Source organism: Sinocyclocheilus anshuiensis, unplaced genomic scaffold (genome assembly GCF_001515605.1).
Source record: "Sinocyclocheilus anshuiensis isolate Anshui unplaced genomic scaffold, SAMN03320099.WGS_v1.1 scaffold773, whole genome shotgun sequence".
Lineage (NCBI taxonomy): Eukaryota > Metazoa > Chordata > Actinopteri > Cypriniformes > Cyprinidae > Sinocyclocheilus > Sinocyclocheilus anshuiensis.
The window spans coordinates 1,094,716-1,115,178 of record NW_015539930.1 but is presented as its reverse complement, the minus strand read 5'-3'; the positions used below and the strand labels follow the sequence as shown (position 1 = coordinate 1,115,178).

General features: G+C 34.7%; 1 protein-coding gene across 1 annotated transcript; it reads right to left on the bottom strand.

The window, feature by feature from the left end:
- Nucleotides 1-1,411: 1,411 nt before the first annotated feature.
- Nucleotides 1,412-19,148, bottom strand: tpcn2 (two pore segment channel 2). The gene is made up of 23 exons (XM_016484009.1): nt 18,988-19,148; nt 15,719-15,896; nt 15,343-15,459; nt 14,375-14,481; nt 14,129-14,201; nt 12,545-12,644; nt 12,156-12,221; nt 11,660-11,724; nt 10,700-10,809; nt 10,497-10,578; nt 10,326-10,412; nt 8,968-9,087; nt 8,283-8,342; nt 7,933-8,061; nt 7,746-7,795; nt 7,563-7,662; nt 6,773-6,844; nt 6,614-6,687; nt 6,238-6,346; nt 5,851-5,933; nt 5,660-5,741; nt 5,116-5,207; nt 1,412-1,987 (listed from the first exon to the last, which is right to left on the bottom strand). The coding sequence occupies exons 1-23, from the start codon at nt 19,146-19,148 to the stop codon at nt 1,909-1,911; spliced, it is 2,196 nt and encodes a 731-aa protein (XP_016339495.1). The 3' UTR covers nt 1,412-1,908.
- Nucleotides 19,149-20,463: the final 1,315 nt, after the last annotated feature.

Below are 20,463 nucleotides of genomic sequence, written 5' to 3'. Positions count from 1 at the left end.
TGCATTTCTTACTACAACCCTCACTGAAGCTACAACACATCTAGAGGAAAAGTAAGCAAACAGTGGAAGGGAACTCTGTGTATTTGTTTGGACAGTGAGGTGTGTGTGTGTGTGGACACGGTCACACTGATGTGTGTTCAACACAAGGTCCGGCAGTCCACAACACTGGTTTCCCTGTGTAAGAGTGTGTGTTTGTGTGTTTAGCCCCCTAAATCAGTGCAAAGTGTGTGTGTTGATCTACTTTTCTGGCTGAGGAAGTCCATATAATCACCTGGGAGTTTCCAACTGGCCTAGAAAATGGTCTTGGTAAATAGACTGTTTTGGAAATTAAAACACTTATGTAAGACCTTAAGCACAGTATGGGCCTGTGTGATCCTCTTTTCAATGTTATAACACTTTTTTATTAATAAAACTAAAATTACCAAAAAAATAAATGCAACGTGTCTCATTTTCATTTCTCATCTCATTTAACTTGATGTAGTAAAATAAGTAAAATTAAAACTGAAATAAAAATGTATAAAAACTGAAGACATGTTTTAAAAAATTGAATAAAAACTGGAAAAAACAAAACAAAAACTAAAATGAAAACGGAATATACAAATATTTTGCCTCTTACGTAATGTCATCTAAAGTTGGTTTGATGTAAAGCATACTACAGAAAACTAATCATGGTATAAATCGGATTTGCCTGTAGACATTTAACAGACATTTAATCAACAAGTTGCTCTCAGACCAGAAAGAACACAATATAGTGGTTTAATTCAACCATTTATACCAATATTCAGCCAAATGTGTCGATTACAACAAAACACCATCTGTTGATAACATTGAAAACATGAAAGATATCCCAATAATGACACTGGATAAGCTCACTGAAATGTACTGACGAACAGGCTGGGTCAAATTACACCCAAAATCCAAAGTAAAAATATGCTTTTGCATCAAGAAAAAATTAAACCCAGTTTGTACCATTGAGATTTGACCAAGATTTTTTTTTTTTCACATTGTGACAACGTAATTCAAAATGTTACTTTGTTCATTGACTATAATACAAGACACTTCTCAATCCTCCTGTCAGGAAGCAATAACTGATTTAATTAAACTGTATTATATATTAATAATATATATTTTTCACATTAAAGTAAAAGGAATCCATTTCCTTTCCTAGTTTATTTTCTGGGTGAAATATGATCTGAACATTTCTTGACAGTTTTTGAGAGATTCACCCATAAAGACTTCTGTAAAATATACAGTAAAATCTAACATAAATAAAAGCACTGAACAGACATAATGGCACAGTCAAAAATATAGATTCTACAAATTAATAAAACACAGCAAAAAATATTTAACACAGCAATGAGTTATGTCCCTTTGTTTCCATTATTTTTAAAACAATCTATAGATTGTTTCTTTTTTTTTTTTTATTGTAACAGGCTTACAAAAATAAATACAAATATTGATATCATAAAATGCAGGACAAAAATGTGTTTGGTTTCTCAAAAAAAAAAAAAGAACTCAAAGATTGAATTCCTTCCAGACATTCGCGTAAATCAAAAACTTTGGTACTGATACTTCATCATGAACACTACTGAAATTTACAGGTTGTCTTGAGCATACAACAAAAACTCTGGGACTTCAGCAGCAGGAGTGACTTGAGCTAAAGCCTCTTTATAAATTGAAGTTCCTCCAAACAGTGTGACGCTCTGTTAAAAACACATACATCCCTTCCCAGGCCGACCTGAAGCAACACAGATCCTATAATGGGAAACAGGCCCTCCAAAATGGATGGATATGTAAACATAAGGCCTACACAGACGTGATGGAGTCCTGAAGGATTCTGGGTGTTTTGGTGTAATTATGTATTAAAGACGTCCCGTGAGGTGGAGGTGAGGGGGGATGAGTTTAGGGTCACCAGGAGAGGTGCAGATGAGGATGTTGTTGTAGTTGAGCTAGTAACTCTTCTTCTGTCGGCTCTTGGACGTGCTCTCTGAAGACGGAGGATGGGCAAAAGAACAGAAAAAAAATCTGATATTTAAACCAAACTATAATTTCTCTCTCATCATTTACTCACTTTCCACTTGTTCTAAGTCTGTAAGGGTTAATTTCTTCTTGATATTTTGCAGAATGTTGATAATCAATCAGTTGACGGTAGCCATAGTATTTATTTATTTTTTTCCATACTATGAAAGTCAGTGGATACCGTCAACTGTTTGGTTATCAGCATTCTTTAAAATATCTTTGTGTGTGTGTGTGTGTGTGTGTTCAATAGAAAAGAAACAGGAAGAAACATGTACAGGTTTGGAACAACTTGAGAGTACAGCAAGTAAATGATGACAGAATTTTTCATTTTCATTTCATTTCAGTAAATTGTAGTCATTTCAAAATAAAAGTCATGTAGGGCTTGTTTACAATTAAAAGTACTGCGTAATGCATAAAGTTCACTCTGGGCCACCCAGCCACAGGAAGGAAAGACTAATAACATTATTTAATCTATCAATATAAATAATTTTACTAGTTTCAGCACAATCTTTTTTTTTTGGCTCTATTAAAAACATTATCATCATATCAGTAAAATCCCATATTGACCTCCAATTCATATCTATTTATGTACTGGTACATAAACCAATTTAATATTAGCAAAACAGGGTAACTGCAAATCTAAGTCATTGCATGTGTACTGCAACCTATTGAATTAGGTAAAATAATCTGAAATTTATGATTTATTTTGAGATTATATGGGTTTGTTCTGTATAGACATTATTATTATTATTATTATGTGCAGTTCTTATACAGTGTTAAATCTGGCAGATAGATAAATTCAGCAGATATCCTGGATATTATATTTTTGCCATATCGGTCACCCCTAGTTTGGCACATGATTGTTGGATAGGAATGTTGTTCCAGGACCAACAAAGGATGTTGATCCAGCAAAATGACAGAAATAAATAAATGTATTGCAGAAATACTATATATTAGGAAATTAAGATTTGTAGTCGATCGTGAGGAGTGATAAACAGCAGGATAAACTTAAATCATTACCCTTCCTTAATCAGAGAGGAATGTGAGGGAAAGCTGTGAGGAAAGAGCAGAACGCAGCCTGAAATACTGAGCAGAGGAGCCTCAGGCAAATTCTGTCAAGTATTGGAGCTAAGGTATACTCGCTTGTTCCCATAATATCACATACAAGACTAGTGGTCGACTGATATGGGTTTTTTGACAGCCGATACCGATGCCGATATCTTGGAAAGCAGGGTGGCCGATGGCCAATATAAAGCCGATATAATTTTATTGATTTTAATTCATATTTAAGAAATTTGAAATCATTTGAAAATGGATTAAAAAATAAACGTGTAAAATAAACATACTTAACCAACAGTAAACACTCTAACCAACAGGGCACTCAGTATTCTGGGAAGTTTATGTGCATTGGGAATCATATTTTTTCAAATAAAGCCAAGGTAACACTCATTTTACATACAAAACACAGTGAAAATGACATGAATATGACAGTGGGCAAATGTATAAAGCGCAGCATAATTTGAAATCAGTCACGAGTTTGTCGATAGCGCGTCTCCAGTGAAGCTGAACTCTCCTCCTGTCCGTATTCAATTCGCACGGACCATAGGGCCAAACAGAAAAACTTATTGGCCAATGCCGATATTTGAAAAATGGCAGATATCGGCCGATATATCGGCCTTGGCGATATATCGGTCGACCACTATACAAGACATCACATTACATTCAAAATAAAACTATAAATCACTGACAGGCTATAGGACTGCAGAAATAAATGCTTAAATACCAAGTGTTTTGTAATAATTAGTTTAACATGTATTCATTCCATTACCATTCATTCATTCTTCCATTTTGTCTACAAAAATAGTTTTTCCTTCCATATAACTCAATACAGATCAACACTGTGAGATTCAAAAAGAAAGTGTACTGTGTATTTGTATTGACAAAACAAGCATTCACTTCAATTCACTTCATTTCAAATTTGTTTTCAGCTCCATCTCTTGAATTATCATTAGGGATGCAGTATCGGGCCCGATACTGAGCTCCTGTACTCGTACTCGTACTCATTAAATTGCCCCGATACCAAACGCCGATACCACACAGCATGTGATAAGTGCCATATTCAAACAAAGAAACACTGACAACAGAACAACAGACAGCAGAATGGAGTTATTAGAGATTAAGGATGTCTACGAAGTATATGTATGCAACGAATATAATGTTAAACATTCAGTATTGACTAGGGCTGCACGATCAAGCAAAGCACGCTGAGTGGATTGAGCGCGCGGCGGCGCAGATGCGCGAGCTTGTCGAATGAATATACCTTTCTCACAGACATCAATGGAAAGCTTGTAGTTTGGTCGGATACGTCAAAAACAAGTAAGTAAAAAAATGCACAAGTTACTTAACGGTAGGGAGAGAGAGAGAGAGAGAGAGAGAGAGAGAGCGCGCGCACTTCTGTTGTGTGATCTTTGTTGTAAAATACATTTTAATGGGCATAATTAAGTGTGAAAATAACCAAAGGATATACAGTCAAGCCAAAAATTATTCAGAGACCAGATATCATTTTTTATATTTTTTTGACTAGTGGGTGCAGGACACTATAGTTCATTTATGTAAATGAGGATAGCAAAATAAAGTAAACTGTGACAAATTATACACAAAATTTCTTCATACAGTGGACTACCAACTGTAAACTGTGATAATGTGAGTAATGTTGAAGGTGTCTGAATAAATTTAGGTTTGACTGAATCTATTTGATAAATGAAGTTAACCAACTAACATTATACATACTATTTTGGTTTCTGTACCCAATATTTTAAAAATTTACAAATGCAATAAAAATATTGGTATCGGCAAGTACCAAAAATAAAAGTATCGGTATTGGGCGAGTACTGGAAAAAGTGGTATCGGTGCATCCCTAATTATCACCACTGTCAGACAAACATTCTGACAGGACTGACAACTTGATGGTGTTCACAAAATATTTAACAATCAAATCTGAAACGGTTCTATTGGTCCAATTCTATTGATTCTCACCGATTCATTTTAAAGTGGAAATTTTTGCTATTTTTAGAACTAACGGCCAGTAAAACATACCTGAAAATAAGCTGTACAGTGCTTTGATAGGCAATTCTCTCCACATCCTCAACAGAGAGAGCGTTACTGCGGTCCCACTTATAGGTGAAGTTCTGAACAAAGGAGAGAAGAAGAAAAAAAAACAGGGTTAACTAGCATGCTTAGAAACAAATTTACTGCTCTATCAAGAAAAGGTCCGAATTTATTGATTCAGTTCATGATCTGATCATGACAAACAGTAATGCTAACTAACAGGATGTGCTACTACTGTAATTAAGGTTAGGGGTTAGTATTGGTTTCAGTGTTGTATAGGCAATCAGCACTGTGACCAATGAAATCTTTACAATCAGCTGTGGGGCAGGGTATGTGCTTTACTGGTTTGGGGGGAAAAAATCATGCTATTGATAATTTGTTCAGATCAGATTTCTGTCATAAAAATAGGAGTACATTTTTTTTTTCCTTTTGGAATAATGTGCACTGTGTAATTCACATTAAGACTAGGAATGTGTATTAATAATGTAAATATGGTCAGTTTTGAGTTATTTTCACCAAACAATATACATACCTCCAAAATGAGTGCCACAAATAGGTTGACCCACATGACTGAAGATGTCAACCACCAGGCCACAAAATACACCAAGGACCACCTGACATGGAAGAATTATGGGTACAAATTGACAAAACTCTGTTCAGTTAAAGCAAAAGTGTTAAAGACAGACACAGGGTGTGTGTGTGTGTGTAGGGTGTCTAGCTTACTCCGTAGTGTATCTGGTGTATGCGTCCGTGAAAACGTGCCAGTTATTCACCACCATGATGTTATAGAGCAGAACCAGAGAGGACTGGAAAAATATGACAGTTACATTTATTTGTGAGATCAAAAAACAGTTTTCCTTCATTTTATGTTGGCCTAAACTTAAAATATATAAAAACAAAACAGAAATATAGTCGTGAATAAAATTTCAATTGTCACTTTCAAATGTGAAAATAGTATTGAAATAAAAACAAATCTGAAAACACAATGTAATACTATAAACCTAGCAAATTTGGTCAAATCCACTGACTACTTATTCCTCATACGTGCTTATTATAGCATTCTGGGAACTTGTTAAAAACCAAGTTCCCAGAGACCTCTGTGCAACTTACAGCAAAATCATCAAAGTTGTTTGGCCAGTACTCCAGCTGTTCAAAAGTGCCACAATCCATGCTGAAGGGACCCCCCGTTTTGTTCTCTGTGCTGGAGTCGGATATTAGACTGAAAGGAGAGCATATATAGAGAGAAGAGGCTCTAAAAACTATGGAAATAATAAGAAATGTTTCTTGAGCATATATGATAATAATGATTTGATTTCTGAAGGATAATGTGACACTGAAGACTACAGTAATGGAATCACTGGAATACATTACATTTTAAAATTACATTAAAAAAGAAAACAGTTCTTTTTAAATTGTAAGATTATCTCACAATAGTTTTTACTGTATTTTTATGTTTCCTGTTAAATGTGCAGTTGATGAACAGTACCTCATGTTTGATGGAGGGGTTATAGCTCCCTGGAAAAGCCAGGTACCAAGAACTGCAAACACATAGTACACCACCTGCATCAGAGAAATGTACAAGTGAAGAGAGACCAACCTCATTATCAATGATAAAACTGCTAGTAAACGGAGTCTGTTCACTCACCAATAGAATGCCAGCAAATGCCCGCAAGTTTTTCACCAGGTCCACAAGAGTGCTGGCCACCACGGCCATCAACTAAAGGGTGCACACAAAAAAAAAGACTTTAAGCATGTATTAGTGCTCTTTACGGTATGACCAATTATGCCAATTATGTGAAAAAATACTGGCTCCAGTGAATTGTTTTTAAATATGTAAGAAATAACGTACAGTCAGCAAGTTATTAGCACCAAAAAAGCAAGAAAAGCAAACCAGTAAGAGACAAAGGCCTGAAGAAAAAAAACTCAGAATGGAAATCTATCTATCTATCTATCTATCTATCTACCGATCTATCTGACCAATTATGCTGTGTGTCTGTTGAAAGTCATGGGCCTTCCAGGAGGATAATTATTGGTTGGAATTAAAATACTGCACTGTTCTGAAGTGGCAAGCAATGAGTCCAGATCAAAATACCCCTAAATGCCATGAAGAGAGCTGAAAACAACAGTTGGAAGAAGTAATTTTAAATCAGAGAGTAATTTTAAATCGGACCATATTTTAAATAAATGGTGCCAAAATTGTCCAGGCCATTTATATTTTTTGGTGGCTAAAAAGTTTATTTTGCATTTTGCAATCTTTTTTTATTTTGGTGCACTGCAAACCTTTCAATTTTAATGGTGACCTGCAAGAAACAATTTGAAAAAAAAAAAAAAAATTCCAATGGTGCCGGTATGTTTAGCACAGCTGTAGTATCATTGCACCTTGTGTGCATTTAGGAGATTAATGTGGTGATTAATGTGAGGAGCCCATCACCAACCTTGATTTCTGGAATTATCCTGAGGAAACGGAAAACAATCAACATGTTGACCAGTCGCACCATCTCCCACAAAGCCATCACATGTCGTGGAACCAGATCCCTGTTAAGATAAGAGTAAAACATCACATTGAAGCATTTGGAGAAGAGATCAGGTGATTTGATCTTCAAATTGAGTACACTCACACGTCCTCATATGGAATCCTGTACGTGATGAATATGGCAATCTGAATTGCCTGTTGAGAATAAAAGAAAAACACAATGCATCTCCAATTATTGCCTTCACCACCTAAACAACTATGCATGCTGCAGAATTCCTTATGATCATTTTAAATAGCATTAAATTACAAAAAAAAAAGACAGGAAATGTTACCAGAAGAAGAACAGTGAGGAATCCATCAAAAATGTTATTCCTGTAAGACAGGTAACCTCTCCAACCAAAAGCCACTATTTTCAGCAGCATCTCTATTAAATAGTACAGGATGAAAATACAGTTGAGGATCTAAAAGACAGAAAATATATTTACATTAATATTTATAGAACCACTCAAAATTCAGAAAACACCTATATCAACTATTGCTGAAAAAACACCAGGGCATTTTTAAAATCCAGCCAAAGGATTGAACACAATTTAGTTTTACAAACAAACCAACCACTAATATTTCTATATGAAATTATATTATTACAGCAACATAATTTTTTTTCAGTGCATGAAACGGTCACCTCCATATAGAAGTTATTTTTCTCTGAGGCAGATTTCTCTGAATTCAGAACCAAGATAGTCTGCAGAAAAACAATAACAAATATCAAAGGTGAACTTCAAGATTCAAAGATTCGAAACAACTACTCAGTACACGGTTTGTTTTTTGCATATGCTATCCACAAGATGGCACCATTTCGCAATAAAACTAGAAACATGCGCTCAACATAGACTTTGCGATCTATTTTTGTGAACTAAATTATTCAAATAATTTTCTGATTTGATTTCAAATAATGCTCTATTTTTTTTCAAATAATACAATTATTAAACTAATTTTTAATTATATGAATTGTAAGTTTTTATGGTATGAGCACTTTTACATTTGTGGATTTCACTGATTTGTATAAAGTATAATCTGTGGTCAGTGTTTAAATTTAAATTTACATTTAATGACTTGTTTGTGTAAGAGTTAAGTGTAACACTTGATTATTTAATATTAAAACGTATGTATTTCAATTCAATTCCATTTAATTTGGCATTTCTATCTCAAGAGCCCCTTGCAGCTCCATCATGAACCACTAGGTGGTGAACAACCAATTTGGAAAACCCTGTTTTAATCTACTGAATTCTGGAAATGTATGCAATGTTCTTCATGTAGGGTGATGTATGTGATAATAAAAGCAAGTCAAAGGAAATAAGGTTTCTTACACAGATACAGATGACATTAGCCAGAGCAACAACGTTCCCCAGTACAGTAATATAAAAGTGACTGTAGATACACTGGATAAGCTGTAGGACAGGAGAACTGTACTCTGGTTTTGGTGGATGCTTCAGGGAAAAGACAAAAACAGAACAGTCAATGCATCTGTTGACACCAAAGATAAATTCAGAATTAAATTGAAAGTGACTTAAAATTCCAGTTCAACTCCTTAAATTTGAACCTAAGGAAGTAAAATCAAATGTAAATGAAAATCAAAGAAAGTCTGCTGTAAGTGTAGTTTAATATTACACTCCATTTTCAAGATTAATCACCAATTAACATGATGAAACACATAACATGGGGCATTTCCTGAAAAATAATATGGTATTAATATTCAATGTTTACAAAAGAATTTTCTACACAATTTATATTAATTTAATTATACACATTATATTCAATAATAAATCAATTTAATAATAATTTATTAATTTATCATATTATGTATTATTATACATTATTTTATTTACTATAATAATTTAACTAATTTGTTTGGACCATGGTTGAAGAACACATTATTTTCAAGAATGCTCTATTAATTGTATTTATTTAAAAGGAGCTAAACAAAATGAAGCAAACTTACAAGATGCAAACTTTAAACAGTTATCTATTCTTGCCTGTTTTGTTGTTGTATTGGACTAATTAAAGGGTTAGTTCACCCAAAAATGAAAAACCTGTCATTAATTACTCGCCCTCGTTTTGTTCGAAACCCATAAGACCTTCGTTCATCTTCGGAACACAATTTAAGATATTTTTGATTAAATCTGAGGGCTCTCTGACCCTCCCATAGACAGCAAGGTAACTACCACGTTCAAGGTCCAGAAAAGTACCAAGATGATCGACAAAAGTAGTCCGTGTGACATCAGTGGTTCAACTGGAAAGTTACGAAGCTACGAGAATACTTTTTTGTGCAAAGAAAACAAAAAATAACTACTTTATTCCACATTTTCGTCTCTACTGTGTCACATTGGACGCGCGTTCACGACAGTATCATGATGCGAGCGTATGGCGACGATAATGACAGAATTTTCATTTTTGGGTGAACTAACCCTTTAAGTTCCTCATTTTGTGACTGTGTTGAGTTTCTGTGAATTGCCATACAGCTAATTCTCTTTGTGTCATTCTGATTCAAATTCTAACTCATAAAATACAAGAGAACCAATTCTCAACTTGCCCAACCCTGCTGCTATGCAGCATATCCTAATAATTCTAATACTATTTTATCTGACTTCTACAAATTGTTCAAAAAGAGTGACTTCCTGAATTCAGACTGTAATGTAAACTGATCCACAAATGTAGACGATCAAACCTCTTTCATAAAATCCTTATCCAGCTCATTAAAAAGCCTCTGGAAGGCCTCGCCATTAATGAAGCCATCTGGGAACTGCTGAGCAGCCTGGAGGAAACAAAAGACAGGTCGAACAATCAACCATGGCACACACGTTTTACTTTAAGAAACTATTCTGCAATCTGTATTGACCTTAATGATAGCCTGTCTGCAGTAAGACTTCATGTGGACTCTATCCATGACCTGAAGAAACATGTTCACCGCCACTCGCTCCCTGAGCAGCAACAGGAAAAGTCATGTGACAAGGCATAAAACACCACATCAGAGTCGTGAATAAGAGTGAATACTTGCTATAAGGAAGAAAGACTACAATGTTGGAGAGGACTGGATCTTACACATGGCCTTCAGACTGAGTGCTAGTGTGCCCTCGGCCTGGACAGCACAGCACCTCGAAAGCAGCCCGAATACCCAGACGCCTCCTGATTATAGACGTCTGAACCGACATCTAAACACACAGATGATAACTTCAATAATTACAGGAACAGTTTACCTAAAATCACCATTTACTGACCCTTATTTTGTCACAAACATGTATAACTTCACAAAACACATGAGGAATTTTTGAAGAATGGTAACGCGACACTTTTCCATACAATAAAAAATATGGTATGTCTTAAGAAGACTTGAAAAACAGTGCATCATATGTAGTCATACAGAAAACCTTAATTGTCCTTTTTTTGTTCTTTTTGGAGCTTGATGGCCTCTGGTCAGTTTTGTTGTATGGAAAAGAGATGCTTGGAAATTATAAAAGACATTCTGTGCTCCATGGAGAAAAAAAAGGGTCATAAGGGTCAATTTTTTGAAATTGAGATTTATACATCATATGAAAGCTGAATAAATAAGCTTTCCATTGATGTATGGTTTGTTATGATAGAACAATATTTGGCCAAGATACAACTATTTGAAAATCTGGAATCTGAGGGTGCAAAAAATCAAAATATTGAGAAATCGCCTTTAAAATTGTCCAAACGAAGTTCTTAGCAATGTATATTACTAATCAAAAATTAAGTTTTGATATATTTACAGTAGGAAATTTACAAAATATCTTCATGGAACATGATCTTTACTTAATGTCCTACTGATTTTTGGCATAAAAAAAAATAAAAAATTTGACCCATACAATGTATTTTTGGCTATTGCTACAAATATACCCCAGCGGCTTAAGACTGGTTTTGTGGTCCAGGGTCACATATGAGTTTGGAAATAATAGCAGAATATAGATTGCTGAACTATTCCTTTGGCAAACAAGCACCAAATTCCTAAAACAATATCTAATGTAAGTCACTTTCACTCACCAGTAAATATCCCCTGAACTGGTTATAAATAATAGCCGTCATTAGATTCATTAACAAATACGTTCCTGACAGAAAGGGGAAAAAAAAAAAAGTAAAGTGTTTAATGCAGGTTGAAAGTTTTGAATGCAAATAATATTAACTGCAGTGTGTGTAAATATACACTACGAGTCAAAAGTTTTTTGAAAAGAAGGCTCTTATGCTCACCAAAGCTGATAAAAAATACAGTAAACATTTTTTAAATACATGTAAACTTAATGCAAATTTGATGCAATTTATTCCTGTAATAGAAAAGTTTAGTTTTCAGAGACTTCTTTCTGAAATATTAACAAAATCTTATATTATTCCAAAGTTTTGACCAGTAGTGTATGTATGCATGTATGTGTGTGTATGTATATGTATATATATATATATATATATATATATATATATGTGTGTGTGTGTGTGTGTGTGTGTGTGTGTGTGTGTGTGACTGATCTGATCTGCCATAAAAACTTACCAAACACACTAAAGAGTATAAAAAATATAGAATAGCCACGGTTCAGAGAGTATGCTGGAATCATGACTGTTGAGAGAGGAAGACATGTTGTAAAGAAACACAGACTACAAGATACGTTGTAGGCCATTGTAGGACGTTTCACATTTGAAACAAATACAGATACCTGTGAAAGTTTAACAGAACGTTGTGACAAGTCACAAAACATGTCATGTGGTTAATGCTAATGACTCATACCCTCTACTGCAATGAGCCAGAGATGACTGAGAATTCGACACAGCAGTGCCAAAATGTCATCTGTGTCACTGACCATTTAAAACTTTACTGAGTCATTCAGAGATTTGCACCTCATGAGAGACTTTAACAACATTAACAGTCAAATGAAGACGTACCGTCAGGGTTATTGGCTGTTGTTAGCAGCACTAGCAGAGAAGACAGGGACTTTGGCAGGTTTTTGAAGTAGGTTTCCCATTCTCCATTCTTCTTAGGGTCCTACAGAAACACATCTATTCAGTCAACTGTAGCAATTCTTAACCTATTTTGCGCTTGACATGGCTGTGATTGCACATGGTAAAAAGTAAAGAATTTTTTCCACTCATATTAATTTATTTGGAATGCCAGAGGAAGGCATTATCAGAACATATTGCATGCTAAGCCACGTTATTTTTAATTTGCTCTGCTTGTTTGCAACCTTACGCTAATATGTGCTGATCTTGGAAAATTGCATTGGTTATTATAGAAATGAGATGTTGCATCTGTGTTCTTTAATTTACGCATTGTCAGTAAATCACATGCAGAACTTTCCACTCCCATCTTTAGTGAAATATTTTGGAACTGCGCTCTCGCACTAATTTGTCTTGTTTAGTAAATCTGGCCCTTAGTACATTACTAAGGGTTTCTGCAGGTTTTATGATGGTAAATTTAAGACTATTTAAGACCATTTTAAGAACAAATAAAGAAAATTTAAGGAACAAACTAAAGAGAAGACAATAAGTCAATATGCTTTCTTAATGTAAATGTCTAGAGAGCACACAATGAGTTGTATTAGTAACATTTTTTTACACACACACACACAAACTTGTGGCTTGAATAGCTCTCCTTCCAACCACTAGTATATGGAGAAAAAAAGCTTTTACTTTACCTTCTGATCACACTTCAAATTGATTTGAAATGATTTTCTTCCAAAGTAATTTTGTGTAAAATGTCTAAAAACTCTTAAGTCGAGATACATTTACTAGAGGAGCAAAATGACATAAGAAGCCTGAAATTGATCTAAATGAAGTGAGTTTGATTAAAACATGAACAATATCTGCCAAAGGGCTCAGAAAAAAATCTAGTTAATTCAAAGGGAAAACAAGTTTTCATACCCCACTGATATTTGTTCTGGTTTTAAGCATAAACTCACTCAATTTTGTTACATTTTTCAATCTTGATTTGAGGATATTTAGATATTTGTATTGGAAAACAAATATACGGAGGAAGATATTCACTTTTGCAATGCATGTAACATTTAATGCCATTGACTTGATAAATTTTAGACTTTCTGCTCTTATTTAAGACTTTCTAAGGCCTTAAATTGTGGCAAATTAAGACTTTTAAAGACCCACACAAACCTTGATTACTATATTTGTACTTTTTTTGAAGAAAATGTAAGTGTTGCTTGCCCATGCAAAAATCGTTGCCAGCATGCCAGAGTGTTGTGGATCTCTAGATATGACTCAGGTTCCACCTTTAACACAAGTCTTTAGAAGTTTTTTGACCATTTTATTGTCTGCCCAGTGAATATCTTCAGTCTAATTGCTTAGAAAATTAACAGCAAACTGCACTGAGGTATCATTCATGTCCAATGCACAAATTCTAGGGATGAGTTTTGTGGCAAAATGTAGTATCTGGGGATAGGGGTTTGTTTAAATCAAAAAGTGGGCCCATATAAGCACTGATAGAAATTATATGATAGAGATGTGATCACTTCTTACATCTGATTTGGAAAAGATCAGCATTCCAATCATGGTGAATAAGCAGAGGTGTAATGCCAAAAGCAGGATAACACTGAAACAGAAAAAGAGAAAAACAGAGAGAACACTTCTGGTCAATGTTTATTGTCATAATTTTTAAATTATAATATTAGAATGGAACTGCACACACATTGAGAAGTGAAAATAAGGAATTAAATGCAGACTGTTAAGGGAAAAAAAACTTTTTCACAGAGATTCTGTTATTACCTTGCTATTTCTGGAAGAGTCTTTTTGATACATTTTAGAGTTTTCTTCATCAGGGAGGAGTTTTGCAAGAGGAAAAATGGTCGAATTAGTCTCCTGACTCTTAAATTCTGTGGGACAGAATGACAGGGCAACGTTACAATCAACGGACCTGAAGCTGACAGCTGACTGAGACATGCTCAGTATTTACTTATTTAAGATTATGAAGGAATAGACTGTCCAAAAATGAACATTTCATTTCCCTCAGGTCATATTTGATGTGCTTATGCAAATGAGATTCGAGTGACAACGGAGGCCAAGATTTAAAATACAACTTAAATTTTGGTCTGTTCTTCAAATGAGGGCAAGTAAATTATGAGCTTTCATATATGGGTTAACTATACCTTTAAGTGTATGAAGGACTGTAAGTGCTCATTAAAAATAAAATAAAGAAATCAATTATCAATGTATCGATTCAAAAATAAAAATAACAACAGGTTGACATATACATATATATATATACTGTATATATATATAAAAAAAATGTTTTATCATGTTTAAAATGTAGTTAAACGAAAACATTTTTAGCTAAAAAATTTAACTGCACTTTATTCATAATAAAATTTTACTTGCCGTTTTATGCATTATAAGAACATTTTATTTTGACAATAGTGTTGGGCAGATCACATGTGGGGACTTTCGATATATAAATTCAAGAAACTACATAAAGAGGTATATTTATGTCATATTGAAGAATGGTTTATTAATTTATTGCTTTATTGTCACATTTAACTTAATACTATTTCAATCTTCAGTTTAATTTAATGCATTACTTGCCATTTCTTTGTAATTATTTGTGAAATTTACTAACAATTTCTCAGTTAAAATGTTACACACCATTTTTTAGTGTAAATATTGTTATGTGATAGTTATGTTATAGTGTAAAGAGGCACAATAAATAAGCAGCTCTGTAATAGTTTTCATGAACTCACCTCATTGCACGCCATGCTAACACTCAACATCCAATCAATAACTGATGCTGTAATCACTACTATATAACCAATCAGCCATTTGTTCATACGAAACTCCTCCCATCCTATCAGATAACTCTGCAAAACAAACAATATAAATATGTTCCTTAATATTTTAGCCACCTAAACATTACAAAACAAATGGTCAGATAGGTCAGTTTAACTGTTAAAGGGATAGTTCACCAAAAATGGAAAAGAGCAGCTTGGACATTGTATTCCACAAAAGAAAGAAAGAAAGTCATACAGGTTTGAATGACAAATAATGACAGTAATTTTGGGTGAACTATCCATTGAATGCTATCCCAACAGTCAACTGAATATATTTTTAGATTCCTACCTTCACAGTGAAATCTAGGATGAAGATACAAAGGCAGACCACCTCAATCCCCTCCGTCAGTCCACAGGGTGGCTCCCAGGGCTTGGGTTTGAAACGAATGTCCGAGGTGTAGGTCAGAGAGGAGGGTGTCTCAATGAAGGCTAGGGCCAGTACAACAGCAATAGTGAACCCCAGACCCCTTCAAGAAAGAGAGTGTGGGAAAGCAGATCCAATAACAAATCTGATATTGACAGAGAGAAACATACCACATAAGCATCTAAAGGCTATAGGTCAATATAATTACAGGAATGTTGTCTGTCCAATGCAATACAATATGTGTCATGCTGTCAAGAAAATAACTGTCACAATACATGTGACGTGTGTCTTGTCATGACCACATAAAGTCAGTAAACACAGTAACTTCTGCATGATACACACACACATACACAGGGTTTTAAATGAACTTTTTCACTCACTAGGCAAATTAAGTTATTGGCCATTTAGAACTTCTAATAACCAAAACAAATATATTGCACATAAACTGGATTATCAAAATCTCTGTGACAGCATTTAATTTCCAAATAAAGCTTACTCCAAAATCAATGTTTAATGTTAAACACACTGAAGATTAGCGGACAGGGTGTCATTTCAAAAATTGATAAAATGCTTCTTCACAAAAGTCAGCGTACTGAGAATCAAAGCCTTTCTTCCACTGATCTCCATAAAAAAAATGCCAACCTGTTTTCACTCCCAAGGCGTCTGTAAATGATTTAATGAATGTAAAATTCTTATCAGTATATTGATGACAAATGTTTTTTTTTAATTAAACCCTTACGGCGCATTGCAAAAAAACAAGCTTTGGTGTTTATATTATGACACACAAAAGTCTTGGACATGTGGCATTTATCGGACCCCTAGGAAGTGAGAGCGGGTTGAAAAAGTGGCCTCATGTCTCCAAGTGCTCCGTAAGACAGTAAACTGGTCACACAAAAGGCTAATGGAAAGAAACAGTTTGCTCTGATATAATTCTCTATATGAAGACATTACTCAAGCCCAAAAAAAAAAACATACTTATTACTGAAAAATGCACAATACATCTACCAGACTAGGGTGAAATCAGTATGTACATATATTTCTCCCAAACTGTTGTTAATGTAATTCCATGGGAAACTATGTGAGTGGCTCACTGTGTCATGACAGGATGTTTGTCTCGTCCAATGTGCAACCCTCTTTTCACTTTGTTTTGGTAATGTTGGAGGCTGCTTTTATGGGAAGGGCTCTGATAATGATGGAATGTAAAATGATAAATTTATAAATCACATCCCACCAAATTGACTAGAGTGTTGATATGTGTTATACCCAGCATGGGTGATTTTCACCCACATTTGGCGGGTTTTAATTTCTAACCCTGCAAGGATACCAGAAAGGGACATGATGTAAATACTGTTTACATTTCAACCACAGGAACTATTCTGGTAATGCATAATTACTGTAGCAGTTCTTCTGCCTAGAACAGTAATCACACCACACAAGGATGACATGGACAACTTAACAGCTCCAAAAACTAATGTTTTTGTAAGGAAAAATGAATACAAGTACTGTAACAAAAATTAAAGGAATACTTCTGCTTGTAAACCCTCTAGAATGTGAATTGTATTTGATTTTACAAATTAAGAGACAAGTCTAACCTTTCTGTGATAACTGACAACATGTCTGATCCAATCCAACAACAAGATTCTGCGACTAAAGCTTAAAGAACTATATGAAATGGCTTTGGAATTTTAGTTTTCTTTTCGGTGTTAACATATTTCCACTAGGTATAGGAAGATGAGGTAGGATGAGTTAGAATATTAAAGGAAAAATGACCTTTTCTTCCTTACTGTGACATATATCCAAGTAAAGAGGCTTCTTGAATGACAAAAAATGTAGGAGTGAGACTTGATGTTGTCCATTGGAATTGATTACTTAAACTACTTCAGTCTGTGTGCATTCAATTTATTTAATACACGAGTTTCACAATTTGAGTTGAATTACTGAAATAAATGAACTTTTCCACGACATTCTAATTTATTGAGATGCACCTGTATATACTAACAGCAATATATTTTCATAGCATTTATTAACCTTTATTGATGCTAATTTAAAAAAGTCAATGTTCATGTTTGTTGTTAACAGATACAACTTTTGATCTTAAAAATTTTTTCATAAATGTTGAGATTATAATGAACTAAGATGAATAAATGCTGTAGAAGTACTGCTAACTGTTAGTTAATGATAACTAATTTAGCTAACTAATGTTACCAAATAAAACCTTTTTCTAAATATGCCAAAATCACAGACTAAAACATAAACTTGTCCGCTTAATATTCAGATTACCTTGACATAATGTTTGAATTTTGTATTTTTATAACAAGTATGGACAAGATTTTCACACATCCACCCAAAACACCTTTAGTTGCCCCAAGTTTCTGCTAAAATTGTGAAACATATTATTTGGCAAGTATTAAATTAACTTTAAACAATAAAAATACATTTTCGGTATGTCTAACTATCTCCACTTGTAATTTGGTACATCATGCAAGAAAGCAGTAACAACATAGGCTGTGAAGTTAAAGTTAGTGATGGGAAGTTCGGTTCTTTTCCGCGAACCGGTTCTTTCGGACAGTTCGATTCAATAAACCGGTTGAAAAAACCGGTTCACCGGTTCTTTTACGCTCGACATAATGACGTCATTGGCGATGATGTAATGGCGTTAAGTCTATCGCGGGCTTAACACATTCAAATATAAAGTCAGTAATCATAACATCAGTCAATTAAAACATCATTATAATCTGATACGTTTCTTACAATTTGGATTTTTGTATCTAAAGCATCAACACATATACAGGCAGAGATCTGCAAACTAGGATGTTTTACAGTTATGACGTCAATAAATTAGTCTTCATCAGCGCAGAAACTATGCTCCACTTACTATGTATAATCCATTACGGTTTATGTTCACTAAGAAGAACCGGTTAAATCGAACGATTCGTTCGCGAACCGGACATCACTATTTAAAGTAGATGAACTGCAGAGCCAATAAGAAGACAATGGTGTGTTTGTCTAACAGCAAAGACAGAAACCAAGTAGAGGTGAATATGACACCAGAAAGACGGAGGATAAGCTTTTACACTTTTATTAAATAAAAGTGAGGAAAACGAAACAGAATAAACTACAAGAGCGCAGAACAAGGTTATGGAAAAGTAAGTCGGGACACTTGTCTCAGGACAGTCTGATTACTAAATGCATACGTACCCTCGAGCACACGGTACGAGTCGTCAGTAGCTGAATAGGATAGTCGTCTTGATCCTGGCGATTCTTCATGTTGATCAAGTTGACCATTATCATGAGATCCATAATCACCCGAGCCCCGGTTAATGCTGCCAGTCACTAGCGGCTTCTCTTCTTCCATCTAGACAATGGCTTCACGTCTCCAAATATTCCAAATAAATCCCAAACAGGGCGTTAAAGATATCGGTAGTGACGAAGGACAAAACTAAACGAGTCTTCTGCTCATGTTTGTAAAAGTGACAGTCTCGCTAGTAAACATTCCCACCGCACTGAGTCGGTTACAGTAAGTAACATTTCAGAGAGAGCAACAGTGCTCGAGGTGTTTTCAGGAGACGTCAACTCCTCCCATATCCTCTACTCACTCACTCACTCTGAAACTTTCTGCTAGTGCTCACTCATGTCAGAGACACTAGCACTAGGCAAGTTTAATGTCGGTGAATCGGTTCGAATGATTCTTTACAATGAACCAGTTCGTTCTCCAAAAATTCACTCGTTCAGTCGTCATCAAGAATCAGCCAAAATACGTTTTAGTTAAATTCTGATGTTTACCACAATGTTTTCGTATATTTTTAAAGATTATACAGATTTCGTCACATGCCGAAGTTTATGGTTTTTAAAGGCAAACGGTTCAAAAGAATCACTCAAAAATAACTCATTCGAAAGAAGCGCGCTATGGTGTTATCTAGCATTCCGTCGCTCAAATAAAGGCCCGCCTTGTTTTTAAATGTAGGGTCATTTGGTAACACTTTACTTGAAGGGGTGTGTATAAGACTGAAATGACACCTTCATAATCATGACATGACACATGTCATGAATATGAAGGAGGTTTTATGCATGTTTATGACAACTGTCATTAAGTGTCATTCGCTCAGTTATGTCATTTTTAATGCAAATATGACATTATTTGACCTAACCCTAACCTAACCCTACCCCTAACCATAGCCCATAACAAAGACATCTCAAACAATGTCATCTTTGCATTAAAAATTACATAACTGAGCGAATGACGCTTAATGACAGTTGTCATAAACATGCATAAAAAACCTTCATATTCATGACGTGTCATGTCATGATTATGTAGGTGTCATGTCATGATTATGTAGGTGTCATGTCAGTCTTATGCACACCCCTTCAAGTAAAGTGTAACCGGTTAATTTTAATCTAGGTGAGTGGTGGAGAATTATGAGCCTATAGTGTTCAGCTTGTCCTAAATTTTCCTTACTTAGAGTTAATTTGCGTCATGAGCTGCAAACGGATTGAGCAAGCGTGAGAATTTACTGGCGACACTCTTAATACGGGTTATAAGAACAGTTAACTAATAGATTAATGAATCTCCCTGAAATAAACTCTTTTCTTCTCATTTATATGTAGGCCTATATAAAACTTCTGTGCGCACGTGTCATGATTATGGAGGTGTCATGTCATGATTATGTAGG